The sequence below is a fragment of the Coffea arabica genome, chromosome 7e (genome assembly GCF_036785885.1).
Source record: "Coffea arabica cultivar ET-39 chromosome 7e, Coffea Arabica ET-39 HiFi, whole genome shotgun sequence".
Lineage (NCBI taxonomy): Eukaryota > Viridiplantae > Streptophyta > Magnoliopsida > Gentianales > Rubiaceae > Coffea > Coffea arabica.
In genome coordinates, this window is record NC_092323.1 from 3,777,261 (window position 1) to 3,792,452 (window position 15,192).

The window sequence follows — 15,192 nt, forward strand, 5'->3', positions numbered from 1 at the left end:
GTCTTGTCTTCATCGCATATTTCTTTTTTGAGTTGTAGCGTTGACTTTTCGCCTGTGGGGGTTTAACACCGGAGTCGTGTTGACCTGTGCACTAGATTATTGTGGAGGCAGGGCAACTTGAAGAGTCATATGGATTTGTTTGGATTGGCTTTTATTTTTCCAAATATAATTGTTTATATCATCATTACAAATTTTAATACACCTTTTTATCTTCTCAATTATTTTTTCATCTCACATACATCACATCACAAAAAGTGTTACAGTAAAAATATTTCAAATAACTTACAATCCAAACAAATCCATAGTTGTTCCTTTGGGCTTGGATAAGAAATTTTAAAAATTTATGCTTAAGCTGTCCTTGAAAGTTGTAACACAAACTTTATTTAGTCATAAACCCTAGATCTGATTTTATGCTAAATTGCCCTTCTTATGATCTACATACAGTGTCAAAGAGTACAAGCTCTTTGTTGATTAGTAGTATACATTTGCCAGTCTTTGACCATGCGTTCCGAAATAAGCTTCCTGGAAGGGGGAAGGATCCTCAATCATCATCTGGTAACCTGCTAAACCAAAGAGTTTCGAGTTTCCCCATAGGTTAAAATATGTGGGGGGTCAAAGTCCAGAAAATGTTGCAAGTGGGAATAGGCCGGCGCTGCGCCTGCGCGTTTGGAATGATCGAGAAACTGTTAATTTGAAGTCTAATTCGTCTTTTTGGTGCAACTCCAAATCTTGAGTTTTGATCTGCGCATACGGTCTCTTCCTTAGAAGTGTCTCCGTGGTGCTGAAATGATATTTATATGTATACCATATATACTATAGAAGAAGGTGATTGGGGTTGACATTAGAATAACATTTATGGTCATTATATGAAGTTTCATTATGGTCACTGTATGAACTCTCATTTTTGTTCCTATAAACAAGGTTTTGAAACCCAGACCGTTTATTGATCCAGAAAAATGAAGGGATCAAGAGTCTGATTCAATCGTTGGGCTGTTCGTTATTAATCTGTGATGTTATAAATATTATTAATAAATATTAAACATTCAAAAAATAAATAAATATTTGTAGAAATTTAATTCATATTATTAAATGTAATCACTTCAATTCTTATTCTATTATTCTAAGTAGTATTATTTGTTTAAGACTCAAAAATAGCTTTTAAAGTTAAAGGATTTTAAATAGCATTATTTCATATATTTTTAATTTTTCTAAATTATATGAGTGCTAGTTTATATGTTAAAAATTGAAACACTTAAAAGGCATTAACAAATAAATGAAATGCATTCAAGATTAAAAAAAATAATATAGTCAATTATATATTATAAATGTTAAACAAGAGTTAATGTGTAATTGTGGAGGAAAAAGAGAAATGAGTAGAATAAGGTAATAATTGTTATTGTCTAATTAATTGAAGATAATTATGCATTAATGAGATTATTGATAAAATATGAGATTAGTGATAAAATATGATAAAATATTATTGTCTAATAATTATGCATTATTGATAAAATATTAAATTTGAAATGTCATTAATGAGATTAGTTGATCAAATTCAAAATTATTGACTTAATTAAGGTTGGATATTGAACTAGTCGGTTCTTCCAAAACCGTTTCGGGTCAACATTCAATGGTGGAACCGAATGGTTCAACTGGTTTAAATGAAAATTGATATAAATTGGTTTTTTAAACAAAGCCAGACCGAAAAGAAGGCGTTCGACGGTTCAACCTATTCGACCCGCCGATCTGAGTTGAATTTTAAAACATTGTCTATAAAAACTACTTTTATTTTAACTACTTATAACTATTCATGACTATTTTTTACTTTTAACCATTTAAATATATGTTTTCAACATAACTACCTCTAAGCATTGTGACTACCAATATAAAATTATTTCATGAAAATTTTTAAAATATTAAAGTTTGCTTCAATAACAAAAATTTTATTTAAAATATATGATCATAAAAATTATGTATTTTTTGATTGCACACACGATGGGTGCATTGAACGCTAATGCTGTGTTAAGGCAACTCGAGATTTGAGAATTAAGGAGGCGCCGCGGGAGAGCAGAAGATTGATTATGCTTTTTGGTATTCCTCGGCGAATAATTAGCCGAAAGGAGAGAACCTTGGTAAGCTCCAAAAAAAAAGAGGGAAAAAGAAAAAACATAATGCACTGGCCCGTTGTCGTCGTACATCTTTTTATTATACCTACGCCTAAATGCGAGTACGACAAGGAGAATAATATGTAATGTATGCTCCTGGGGTGGGCTGCTCCGTCATGTCATCAGTCTCTATCCTTGAAAGTCCGAAATTCGAAAATTGTTGCATCCTCGTCCTCATGTCATTGCCATTATGGTCCAATTCCCAGAAGAGAATAGCATCCCCATCCCGTCGATGTTTATACCTCCTTCATAAAACCTGAGCGGCGCTAATAAGCAATAACCACTCTCTCTGTTACTCTTTTAATTAATATCCTGGCCCCGGGAAGTGGGGAATCTCATCCGAGTCATCCGTAATTCTCTGTTGGGCTCTCTTAAATTTGATTATCGTCCAAAATAAATACGTACCACTGCTTCTCCAAATTAGATGAAGTTTGGGAAAGAATTTAAGACCCATCTGGAAGAGACCTTGCCTGAATGGAGAGAAAAGTACTTGTGTTACAAGCCCTTGAAGAAGCTCCTCAAAAATATCCCCACCCCCGATGCCGCCCCCGCCCCCGCCCCCGCCCCGCTCCCTCCTGCTGACGGCGACAACTACCCTCCTCCAGCTCCCTTCCCGGAGCTCCAGGACTGGTTCGTCAGAATTCTCACCGAAGAGCTTGAAAAGTTCAACGATTTTTACATTGATAAAGAGGAAGACTTCATCATCCGCCTCCAGGTCTTATCCCTTTTCAATATGTGCTCCCTCTCTCTTACTCAATCGTCTTCTCGTTCTTTCTCTGTGTATTCTTGTATGTGCCTGAAAGATTAGGTTTTTGTTCTGCAATTAGTGGAAAATTTGTGTAGTTTGATCTCTCTCTCTCTCTCCCCCCAAAATTGTTTGTTGTGCTTAATAATTTGGAGCTCTTGACTAATTCAAAGGTCGCGGAATATGGAATCCTAGACAATGCAAGTGGAATAGAATCTTTGCTTTTTCTTTTCCTAGCTGTTGTAACTTAGTTGGCTACTAAGCTCTTATATTTGTTAGGTAGATAGGATCACATGTGCCGTAGCGGATTTTGTTTTGTGAGTTACAGATAGTAGTTTGATACCAGCATTCATCTGTTCTTGTTATTGTAATTGCGCTCATGTTTGTTTTGGGGTTTTTGTTTGCTGCGAGTGAACTAAATGATTCATCCAACTAGGATGATGTCTCCCTGACTTAAGAGGCCTTTAAATAGACCGGGTAGGAGTAGTTGACTGTTCATCAATTAGCCAAACAAATCAGAGAAACCGACCTTAAATTCATTTCCTGACCATATCTATTACTAAATGCTCTCCTTTCTGTGTTGGCCCAAACAGCTATTGTCGAACTCATTTTCTTTTCCTTTTAATTTCTTTAAAAGCCTTGGATTTTCAGGGGAATTCAAGTGGAAATATTCATCTTGATGATAATATATATTGAGCAGTTATGACAGAACTATATGGATATATCTTATCAGTATATGTGCACTATTACCTTTAAAAAGGTGGCAACCTGCTGAACTATCTTGTTCTGGTATTGTGCTAATACAAGTTAATTGGCAATATGACAGAAACTGAAGGAAAGAATTGAGCGGGTTAAGCATAGGGAGATCCAACATGGTGCTTCATATACAGACCGTGAATTTAGTGAGGAGATGATGGACATACGTAAGGACTTTGTTTCGATTCATGGGGAAATGGTTCTTCTGAAAAATTATAGCTCCCTAAATTTTGCAGGTAGGATGGTTGCAAAATCTCCTTGTTCTATAATTAGATATGCAATTATCAGTAAACCTTATTTCAGTAACTATAGTAGCTTTTAAGATTAAAAGGTGTAAGAAGACATTGTCATGAATATCTTTATCATACTGTTGGAGAATGTGAATAACTTCTAAGGGAGTCCTCTGTGCGTGCTTAGGTCTTGTGAAGATTTTGAAGAAGTATGATAAACGAACTGGAGAATTGTTGCGTTTGCGTTTTACACAGCTTGCTTTCCATCAGCCTTTCTTTACAACTGAACCGCTCACTAGATTAGTACGAGAGTGCGAGGCAAATCTCGAACTTCTTTTCCCGTTGGAAGCAGAAGTTGTTGAATCTACTGTTGTTGCAGAAGATAAGAATGGAGGAACATCATTAAATACGTCTATGGACACAACGCTGCCACTTGGGAAAGAAACTGCAGATATTTATCGAAGCACGCTTGCAGCCATGAGGACTATTCAGGGCCTAAAAAAGGCAAGCTCTACCTACAACCCATTGTCATTGTCAGCTATCTTTGGAAATCAGGATAATGACAGTACAGGTGATGTAACAGCAGAAAATTCTGCCGACTCTTTGTCCAGCCTGCAGAATGTGGACGAGGTAAACAGCGAAGTGGCCTCTTCTCCGAAATAGGTTTCAGTGTTCTGGTTGCTTTATATTGAATAAGTTTTGGAAGTTGATATTGAAGACGTGTAGGTTTTCGGTATGCTAGTTTTTTTTTTTTTTTTTTAACTTTGTTATCAGTTTTTTGTAGTTCAAATGATCTCTGTGCCTGTGTTATTATAATTGTGCAATAAGCTGCCAGCCAAATATTGTTAGTGGCAGAAATGTTGGGCATAAAATTGCTTAGCATCTTGGCTTTCTTTAGACTTGGAAAGGATTTGTGCATAAAGTTTTCAAGTTTACCGTGAGCCCCTGTTCTGTTTATTTTTTTTCCTCTCAAGTAGGCAATCACTTGTTTAAATTATTTTAGATGCTGAGTTGCTGAAGATAAGCGATGGAGGTAAGTTGGAGCTTTCAGCAGCTGCATATGATGTTTGACTTTGTTTACAGAGAAACTAATCTGAACAGATTAAAGGGCACTCATGTTGGTTGATGACTGCAACGGATTTACCATTGTTAATCATTTTAGATTTTTTTTTTTGTACCTTCCCACCCACAACTGTGAGGCATAGGATTTGAACCTTGAATCCAGCTGCAGGGAAGACTATAAAAGCCCTCTCCTGAATGCTAGACCAACCCTAGTGGTTCATTGTAGATTGCTTATTGGATATTTTTCTGACGTAAAAGCCGTTACCTTAGAAGTATAGCCATCTGGAGATTCCTTTGCCATCTTTGACTTGGTATTGCATTTTGATATGTTGCTGTTATCTGCCTCTGTTCATTTCTTCAAGACAAAACGGGGGTTATCCTCCCGCAAATTTACATTTATATGTATGTCTGTACAAACTACTAGCACTATATGTCTCTATGCATACCTACTAAAAGAGAAAGCTGCAATGTAATACTTCCTTGTTATAGATCAGCGGATACAGGCAGTTGTGGTTAAGAAATGTAAAAAGATGAAAGAGGAGCATTTTTCTTGTGCTGTACTGCTTTGTATACAATCGCGTACTCTTGTCCCCATCATGGTGAAAAAAGGTGTGGTACTGACTTGAACGCCCTGTACTTCCCAACATTGTTCAAATGCTAGTTCTCCAACCTGAACAGTCAAAATACGGGCACATTACCACCGGTAATGAGCAAAGTTTAGAATAGTAATTTATATGCGGCTAGAATATATTCAGTTTGGCCACCCCCAAGAGTAGAGTAGGCTAGACTAGATGCGCCGTTACGGAAAAAAAAATTTATATGCGGCTAATGTACCATGCCTTAAGAAACATGGGTTATATATGCAGCTAGATGCAGTGCATCAAAGCAACGAGCGCATCCATCTGCTTGCTCTCAGTTCTTCGGCCTCAGTCCTCAATTCACTTACCTTTTCCTGACAACTTTGTTAAATCTCATCATCCAATCACCACAGAAAGAATGCAACCTTTCCCCGAAGTTGGCAACTGAATTAATTGTAAAACACTGCCCTGATCTTTTGTCATCTGATTTTTCAGCTTGTAATTCTTCGGCCCCTAACCCACCTGTCCTACCCAGCTTGCGTGCTACTATTTGAACTAATCTACTGATCTGACTGGGTAATCTTTAACACCCCAACCCCCTCTTCCACCTCCACACAAGTATACCAGATTTAATGACGATGTGAAGATTCATGATTAGAATGAAATTCTTTGATCACCTCACCTGCCATTATTGAGGTCCCCAAAAAATGAAGAGCAATCCAGTTGAAACTGGTCCACCCAATTCAATTCAATGGTGCTAATTCCACTCGTTAATCTGGTGGTGTTCTTCGTTCCGGACGAGAAATGAGTGAAAGAAAATGAAGGGTCTGATGTGCAAACGTTTTTGTTGATTAATGCCTTATCTGCATTCTGTGGGATACTCATCAGCAAGAAAAAGAAGAAGTCAGGAAAATCAAACAAACTAAGGCAAAAAAAGATCAATTACATTACAAGAGATCATTACTAATCTCTGTCACCCAGATGCCATCTCACCTTAAAAGGTACAATGGGGTTACCTATTTTTCTCTCCGTCGTGGTAAAAAGGCAGTGGTACCGACTTAAACGCCCTGTACTTCCCTACGTTATTCAAGTGCTCGTTTTCCAGCCTGCACAGTCAATATACAGCGACATAACCATCAAGATTCAGCAACTTAAGTATGCTGCTAAATTGCCGCCGTGCACCAAGATTACTTTTCTAGATTTCCTGGTCCTACAATTTGCATTTCTTACTGTAACGAGGACAAGTAACATCTATAGCAACTGCGAATGTCGTTCCTTCATTGTAAATGCATCAGACCTGAAGAAGTTCCAGATGCCTCGCCGAAGGATTTCGAGACAGGCAACGACTGCAACTAAGGCTTTCCTGTGGAGGAATGGTGCTTCTTGCAAATCAAGAACCAGCTGCATCCACACAAGTCTTAACAGGATATTAATGACCTGCCATCAGGTGATCAGATTCCTTAAATAAGGCCCCAAAAAAAAATATTCTTTTGGTTACTGAATTGACAAGAGCCGTTTAGTGAATGGCAGTACTTACGATGGCAGCAAAGTAAATCTTCTTGTTAGATATGAGGAGCTTATCTCTGAGCCAGGGGTTTTTGGAATTTCTTCGCAAGAGACCCCAATCCATTACAATGTCCCAGTACGCGCTGCCAATTGTAGTAACTCCAGAACTGGCAGCTGCCATAATCTTCCAAAAGGTACCTCTTCTGAGATCATAAATAGTCCTCATCACAACAGCAACAATTGTTGAGAAATACTTGAGCCCATTAAGCACTTGCACAGGATCGCCTTCCTCCAACCACCGACGCAGACACTATTTGTACAATAACATTTTGTAGTACATTTAGTTGTTTGAGTTACGGGTATCAGAATTTGACCGAAAATATAGCATAGGTACCTGAAGAAAGCGAGCCCAAAAAGGAACGACTGCTATAATGATGTAAAAGATTTGATAAACTTGACTCTCCTGGCACCTGTTTGATCTCCTTTTGAAGTCTCCCCAACCATAGTAACAGACATAGAATTCCAGGCTCCTGAATGCCTGAATCTGTGTTCACATAGCAGACAATCTGGGAATGAGTTAGTGGGGTAGTTGGAACTCTTAAAAGTTGCAGAGAGCATTTTTCGGACCTGGCTAGTGAGCTGATCGGCCAAGAAAAAGTCCGGGAGAGTAACCTACAAGATGCAACTCGGCACAACAACATCAGATGATTTTTTATCCGGATCAGTAGTTAGTATGTGCAGTTCTCCATTTGAAGGTTCCGCAGATACCTTGTAAAGAGGGGCACAGAGACAGCGCCATGAGCATTGAATAAGAAAGAAGCGGCTTGAGCGATATATGGTGTTGAAAGGACAAAAGAGTATAAAAAGCACTACCTGCAAGTTATGTTATTGTCAAACTACCTTTACCAAATGGTTAAAATCAAAAGTATTAAATTCCCTTGCTGTTTGGACAGTTGAAACTAGTCCTGTAGAAAATATCCTTAATAAAGCAAATATGATTGTCTCCAGTAGGCTTACAGTTACAAGGCCTAATGGCACCAATTCAGTGATTGTCCTGTAGCTTTTGGTTCCAGAGTCCATTTCCATATCCAGGTTTGAAAGCACAGCAGCCAAAGTGAGTACTGAAAGACCAGAAGCAAGGAGGAGGACTTCTCTATAACCAACGAATTCTTTGAATCCAAATATAAAGGGATAGTTAACTCGAAAACACCTCCAGAGATACATATTCACGGCAAATAGGACCATATGTAGGACGATGTAGCCAAACAAGCTGCAATGATGATGTCCTTCGTTATTAAATTGAATGTGATATATAAAATTCTCTCATATCATTACTAACCAGAATGACACTAAAGAAGGAAAATGAAACAATATATTTTTCTAGCCAAATATCACCTGTAAAGTGGGAATATATTTTCCATGTATCGTCCTCGTTCCTTACTATTAAGAAGGTTTCTTGCATGGATGGAGACTATAATGGCTGCTACCAGCGCGATCGAGCAGCCAGAGAAGAGACCTGCATGGCAGATTGGTTCAGAAATTTGCAAGTCATGTAAATGTGCTCCAGGATAGTTGGTGAAAGATGACCGCTTACAAAACTTACCCAAGAAAAATGTTACACTATGCCTCTCTCTGTAAGGCTGTGGCCTTAAAAGTCTCATGCCTTCCCTGTGATTTCCATTGGCGAAGTGCTTTATGATCGTAGCCTCCACTCTTTCTGTTAGTCTAGTAATCTGATGGAATCACAGAGAAAGACAGAGCAAAATGTTCATATATTGTGCGTAATTTTGCTGAACTAAATGAACGTGTTATGAATCAGATTAAAACCTCATCAGAGTTCCCTAGACAAGAATTGTCAACCATTTCTAGATAAGTTTTTGATGCACTCCTTGATGTGATCTGCTTGATCACAAATCAGCTAAATTTTAAGATTCTGGAAATCAGAAGGAGACTTTGAATCTTGAGTTGACTGAAAACTTGCAATTTATACCTTGTCATACTTCTTCATGATCTTAGAGAAAGCCAATAAATTCAAGAAGCTGGCACAAGAAGGAAGAGGTAGTCACACTACTAAATTCTGCATAAGCCTCTATTTATTTATTTATTTCATAAAACGTTGATGAAGGAAAGAAGAAGAAGAAAAGTTGATGAATGTCTAGCTAAACAACAGCAGATGAAGAAGAGAAGTTATTATCTTTTATTGGTACCAGTAACTTTTAAGGAGTCGAAGCTTTTGATGAAATTGAACAAATGCCTGTTTGATTTTGTCCTCTGCTTTCTTTAACTCCTCCTTGCTGAATGACAGATCGGATTTTGAGCTCACAAAGACGTTTTTCAAAGTTGAGACAGGAGTTTCTGGTTCAACATTGACCCTTACATGATCCAAGACTTCTAATTCAGGAAACGCGAATCCCTCAGCAACATTTAAATTGCTTTTGTCTCGCATCCTCTGATGATTGCTCTTTGATTCCCTGCCACCTGTTCTCATTTGATCCTCAGAAATCCCTTCACTGCCCATCTCAACTTCTTGAATTGCATCCATATGAGACATTGCTACAACTTTGTGAAAAGACCAACATCAGCTCCTACAGGATAACAGAAGCAGGTAGTATGGACTATCCTGATAATATTATTTACCTTGTTTGCCAACATTATTCGAATGAACAACCGAATCTGGTGGTGGGGCTCTACCATTTGTACTCTTGTAGGCACCATTTAGTTGCATCAATGGATTATCAACCTTGATTCTCAGAGCAATGAGAGCATCCATCTGCTTACTCAATTCATCTGCCTCAGACTTCACTTCATTTAACTTGGCCTTGTAGAATTTGAGTACTTTGTTGAACTCGCCATCCAACCTCCTGAAGAATACAAGCTCATATTCTCCCCCTTCTTCAGAAGACATTAAGAACATGGTTTGGTAGCTCCCTTCTGAGTCATGGTCTTCTGGTTGTTGAGCTGCACTGACTAGTATTACCTCATCCTCGTTATTCTTTCCAAGGGAACTTCGCAGACTGTTGTGATAACCGGTCAGGCCACTGAAGGCTCTATACAGGGAGAGCCTTCTCTTTAAGGTACCTTTTGGGGTCATCAAGTCTGATGCTGATGTTGATGCATTTCTGTGTCTGAAATTCCAGACATCTTTCAGCAACTTCTTGAGAAAATTGTAGTCCATATAGGCTTGCTGCCATTCCTGCACCATCTGGGAAACAAACTCCTTTCCAAACTTCATCTTTTACCTATTGAGTTAGGGAAGGCACCGTCTTTTGTTTGTGGGATGGCTATGCAAATTTTTCTCTAAAGAAAATGAGGAAAAGTTTTAATGCATTGTTTTTTGTTTTTCCGGACGGCTTTGCAAATGCAGGTACATGAGAGAGAGCGACAGTGTGATTGCCTTGACAAGATTGTACATCATCAGTCCTCTTTATTCTTAGTTGGCGTTTTCTCTTTGTCTTTGCCTCTCGTTGTCTCTAGTGATTAATCATTACTATTTCATTTGATCAACCAATAGCGAATTGGTCTGCTCTTTATTAATCATTTCAGGGTTATCAAAGTTGTTAGACGCATTCTTTCAAAGAAGAAATCTTTCTGAACGCCATTTGTGCCAAAAACAACAACTACTACTCAATTAGACAGTATGGTAGTAGTAATATTAGTACGCAACCGTACAACATGCATGACGAGTTCATGCACGTCTTAATCTGGCAACATTTCTCCAAACATGGAGGTGTCAGGTCCCTCCTTTGACTGTAAGTTGAGGATGTTTGCGTTTTCAATTTAGGATTTTCTTAAATATTTCATCTGCAAATATTTGAAGTGAGTGTTTAGTTCCTTAAGAATCTCTCAATAACTCCTTTAGATCTACTCCTCTCGTTAATTTAGAATAGAAGTAGAATAAAACTATTGCGTCGATTAAAAAAAAAATAACTGAACCAAAAAAAAAATCACTCCCTCACCCCGAAAAAAAAACCCCACTCCCTCCCCCCGAAAAAAAAACCCCACCAAAGGAATTGTTTTTCTCTATTTGTGAGTCACTAACGTTTAGCACTTGGGACAAATTTCTCTAACTCATTCCACGGCCACCTAATCCAAAATTAGGAGCAACAGCTGTGTGTAACACTAGAATTGAAATGACCCGCGAAGAAGAAAAAGAAACGGTAAAATAGCTCCAACGTACTTACTTCCTACTTAATCACCTTCCTTGGTTGAATAGGTCCTCAGACGTTTCCATGCAATTCAATGTTTGCTAACCCACTCCTGCCTGCTCTCTGATAATTTGGTAAACCTGCCGCTGGATTTAAGCTTCGGACTACTCAATAAATTAAATGAAAATTCAGGGTCCCGTGAAACGCTTAGTACTCGTTTCTTATCGCACTTAACAACAGAATAGATACTACTTTCTTCATTGGCATGTCGGAATTCTTATTACAACTTGTCCTATTATTAGTGGGCGATCGACTCATTTGGGAGTTTGATTGGAAAAGACAATTTACCTGTATTGTTGTATTTAGCTGGTGCCCTGTTGATGCAATGGTTGCTAGTAGATTTTTGTGTTTTAAAGAATTCCCAAGCAATGGACCTCCATCCTTCATTTTGACCTTTGCCTGTTACTATAGTTGAATTCATCGTTTGTATGGTTGACCTTTGCTTGTATGGTTGACCTTTGCTCTGAGTCTTGCTGTTACTATAGTTGAATTCATCGTTTGTATGGTTGCTGTCGGAATCTATCCACTCTTTTCTTCCCGTTCCCTTGTAAAAGAGGGATCATAGATTTTTATACATATCATTCCATTTTTTGTGGAATCTATCCACTCTTTTCTTCCCGTTCCCTTGTAAAAGAGGGATCATAGATTTTTATACATATCATTCCATTTTTTGTTTTCCTCATTCTGAGGTTTGAGCACAATGAAATTGATGATTATGCTGCCACAATTCAAATGATGCTAAAGGTCCCGCAGAAAATGACCTAGAATGAAAAAATTGCCATACAAGATTTATATTGACGTCCAGGACAAAATGAACTAGAATGAGCAGGCCTTGTATGATTACTTTTTCTTTCCCTTGCTCACCTTGTAGTTTTATGTACAATCTATTCTTTTACAGCAAGGGAATGAGTATGATCGTTCAAGTACATGGCATTGTCGAGATTATTCAATAGCCAAAAGTGTATCTTAAAATACTATTACATTGTCGAGATTATTCAATAGCCAAAAGTGTATCTTAAAATACTATTAGACAGACGTTGCAAGAACATGGCATTCTTCTCAGCAAGGGAATGACATACTATTACAGCAAGGGAATGAGTATGATCGTTCAAGTACATGGCATTGTCGAGATTATTCAATAGCCAAAAGTGTATCTTAAAATACTATTAGACAGACGTTGCAAGAACATGGCATTCTTCTCAGCAAGGGAATGACATACTATTACAGCAAGGGAATGAGTATGATCGTTCAAGTACATGGCATTGTCGAGATTATTCAATAGCCAAAAGTGTATCTTAAAATACTATTAGATAGACGTTGCAAGAACATGGCATTCTTCTCTTGCTTAATTCCCGAGATGGAAGAATTCCAGAATCAAACCATTACGCGAAACTTTAAAGCCACAAAAGCAAGTCATGGAGACCAAAGCCAATAATTTTCAACTTTGACATGAAAAGCAACTTAGCTGCACTTAATCAGACAAGGGGAATATCCACAACACCTTCCCAGGTACTTGGAATTTCACTTATCAGCTTACAATCAAAAGCAAAAGGCTGACGATCTCACACACAATTAACTTGAGTCTGTATAGCTCTAGTCTATTTATTTCTTCTCAAAGATACTGCAACAATATATGCTTAAAACACGCGAACACTGAAAGGAAGCATGCCAACCCCTTATTCAGTAATAGTAGTGGATTGAAATAACATGAACCCCTAACAGACCACCACTTGCCAGTTTGCTCACTCATCATCATAGTCTTTGCGGTGGTGGTGCTGGTGGTGATGCTTGTTGCGATGTTTCTTTTCCTCATCATCATCAGAGCCCTCGCCGCCCTGCCAATGTAAAAGCATGACATTGTAAATCAAACCAATCGTAACAAGTACATAAAAAAAAAATATATATATATATATATATATCATTATACATAATTCCCCCCCAACTCTTCTTGAGTATAAAATATACTTAAAAAGAACATCATCAGTGTAATGGTGACAATAACATCTGCAGCATGATCTACATGCTGATTCCCCTGCAACGGACTAGTTACGGCAAAACAAAACAGAGACATCATTGAGCTACTGTCCTTTGATCTCAAAATAATTCAATCATCTTCTAAGTTTTCTCTGTTGTTATACGCTTTATCCTTTCATCCCTCCGTTCTCATGTTTTTTATGTGAATGCATGGATATGCGTAAGTGCAAAAAATCACTCTTATTTCACGGTGATGCTTAAACAACGCATGACAGATTTATACAAACGTCAAATGCATCTCAGTGCTCAATCAATACGGAAATTCACATGAAACAAGGACACTGGTTTACACAAATTCCCAATCTTAAACACTAGTAAACCACGCAGGATAAGAAACAGAACCACTCCAATGCCCCTATTCAATCATAAATTAGTTCTGCCGCCAATAAACCACAAAAAAACAGGGATAAATATGTTACCCCCGACTGCCTTTAACTGCAGTAGTTTCTTGCCATGCACAAAAGCTGTAATCTATAAGGCAGTGCGTACTAAAATGAAGAGAGTACCCAAAACAAAATTCCAAAGCACTAGCCAAGTGAAGTAGGAGTATGTATGACAGCCATAATTTGAGAACAAATTTCTAAAGGGAGACACAATAAATCCGAATGGCAGAATAATGGGCAAAGAAAACTGCGGGAAAACAAAGGCAAGAAAAAAGAAGAAAAACTAGAGCAAAAGTTGGGAATGGCTTTACATATTTCTTGCGGCCATAGCCTTCGTCGTCATCATCACGGCTCCCATAGCTGGGCTTCCTGTACTCCTCTTCCTCAGACCTTCCATAGCTGGGCTTCCTGTATTCCTCTTCCTCAGACCTTCCATAGCTGGGCCTCTCATAGCTTGATCCTCCATACCTACCCTCACTCTCCTGACTCTCGTAACTCGGCCTCTCAGGTTTCCTTCCATACCCACCACTCTCCTCCTCGCCATAGCTCGTCTTCCTCGCATACCCGGATCCATACTCCGACGTGGGCTCCTCATACCAGCTCTTCCGGCCGTATCCAGATCCATATTCGGAAGTTGGCTTCTCATAACCACCGGATCCTAATCCGGAAGTTGGTCTCTCGTAACCACCGGATCCATATTCGGAAGTTGGCCTCTGGTATCCACCGGATCCATATTCGGAACTTGGTCTCTGGTATCCACCAGATCCATATTCCGAGCTAGGCCTCTCATACTCCGGTTTCCGGCCGTACCCGGATCCGTACTCCGAGGTAGGCCTCTCGTATTCGGAGCCGGGCCTCTGGTACCCAGATCCATATTCAGAACTAGGTGGCTTCGTGCGACCGTATCCCTCGGATCCGAAACCGCCGCCTCCGTACTCGCTCTCTCCACCATAGCCACCGGCTCCGGGACGGTTCACGCCAGGCTGGAAGGCGTAGTTGGGCTGAGGGTTGTCATGCCCATAGCCCCCAACATCCCCAGATGGGGCCCCGTAGGAAGGTGGAGGGGGACCAGGGCGGGGCTTGGGGCGAACATAACTTTTGTACTCATTTTCGAGGGCCTGGTCACCGTAGGCGGAGGGCTCAGCATAGGAGGAGTACTGGGGGCGGTCGTAATCGAAGGATTCGGAGGTTGATGAGGAGCTGCGGTAGCAGGTTTCCTCGGAGGGAGGAAGTGGGCGGCCGTAAGTCAGAGAAATGTCGTATCCACCACTGTATGGGGTGGGATCGTACTCATCAAAGTCCTCGACGTCATCGCTGTGATCTTTTCGGAAGTAAGACATGGTTTGTTGATTGGTCCTGCTGCTCTTTTGCTGAAGAAGAATGCAAACTGGTGATTTTGATCTTGATTATCCGGTGATCAACCTTCCTCTCTTCCCTTCCTCCAATATATACTACATGTGAAGGGTAGAAGACGGAGGAGAGATTCTCGTCTTGTACGGTGTCGTTTTAGATGGGCTAAAATGCCTAAAAT

At 39.3% G+C, this 15,192-nt stretch overlaps 3 protein-coding genes across 3 annotated transcripts; 1 reads left to right on the forward strand and 2 right to left on the reverse strand.

Moving 5' to 3' along the window:
- Positions 1-2,239: 2,239 nt before the first annotated feature.
- LOC113700080 (SPX domain-containing protein 4) lies at positions 2,240-4,834 on the forward strand. Its single transcript, XM_027220527.2, has 3 exons — positions 2,240-2,877; positions 3,734-3,899; positions 4,081-4,834. Exons 1-3 carry the CDS (start codon positions 2,587-2,589, stop codon positions 4,554-4,556), a joined length of 933 nt encoding a protein of 310 aa, XP_027076328.2. The 5' UTR covers positions 2,240-2,586; the 3' UTR covers positions 4,557-4,834.
- A 469-nt stretch (positions 4,835-5,303) lies between these two features.
- Positions 5,304-10,439, reverse strand: LOC113700079 (phosphate transporter PHO1 homolog 9). The gene is made up of 15 exons (XM_072059573.1): positions 9,677-10,439; positions 9,247-9,598; positions 9,030-9,078; positions 8,867-8,938; positions 8,643-8,772; positions 8,435-8,555; positions 8,057-8,309; positions 7,808-7,912; positions 7,667-7,711; positions 7,434-7,583; positions 7,071-7,349; positions 6,831-6,970; positions 6,527-6,639; positions 6,216-6,403; positions 5,304-5,625 (listed from the first exon to the last, which is right to left on the reverse strand). The coding sequence occupies exons 1-13, from the start codon at positions 10,269-10,271 to the stop codon at positions 6,546-6,548; spliced, it is 2,385 nt and encodes a 794-aa protein (XP_071915674.1). The 5' UTR covers positions 10,272-10,439; the 3' UTR covers positions 5,304-5,625; positions 6,216-6,403; positions 6,527-6,545.
- Positions 10,440-12,660: 2,221 nt separating this feature from the next.
- Positions 12,661-15,192, reverse strand: LOC140011091 (uncharacterized). The gene is made up of 2 exons (XM_072059240.1): positions 13,973-15,192; positions 12,661-13,079 (listed from the first exon to the last, which is right to left on the reverse strand). Exons 1-2 carry the CDS (start codon positions 14,999-15,001, stop codon positions 12,987-12,989), a joined length of 1,122 nt encoding a protein of 373 aa, XP_071915341.1. The 5' UTR covers positions 15,002-15,192; the 3' UTR covers positions 12,661-12,986.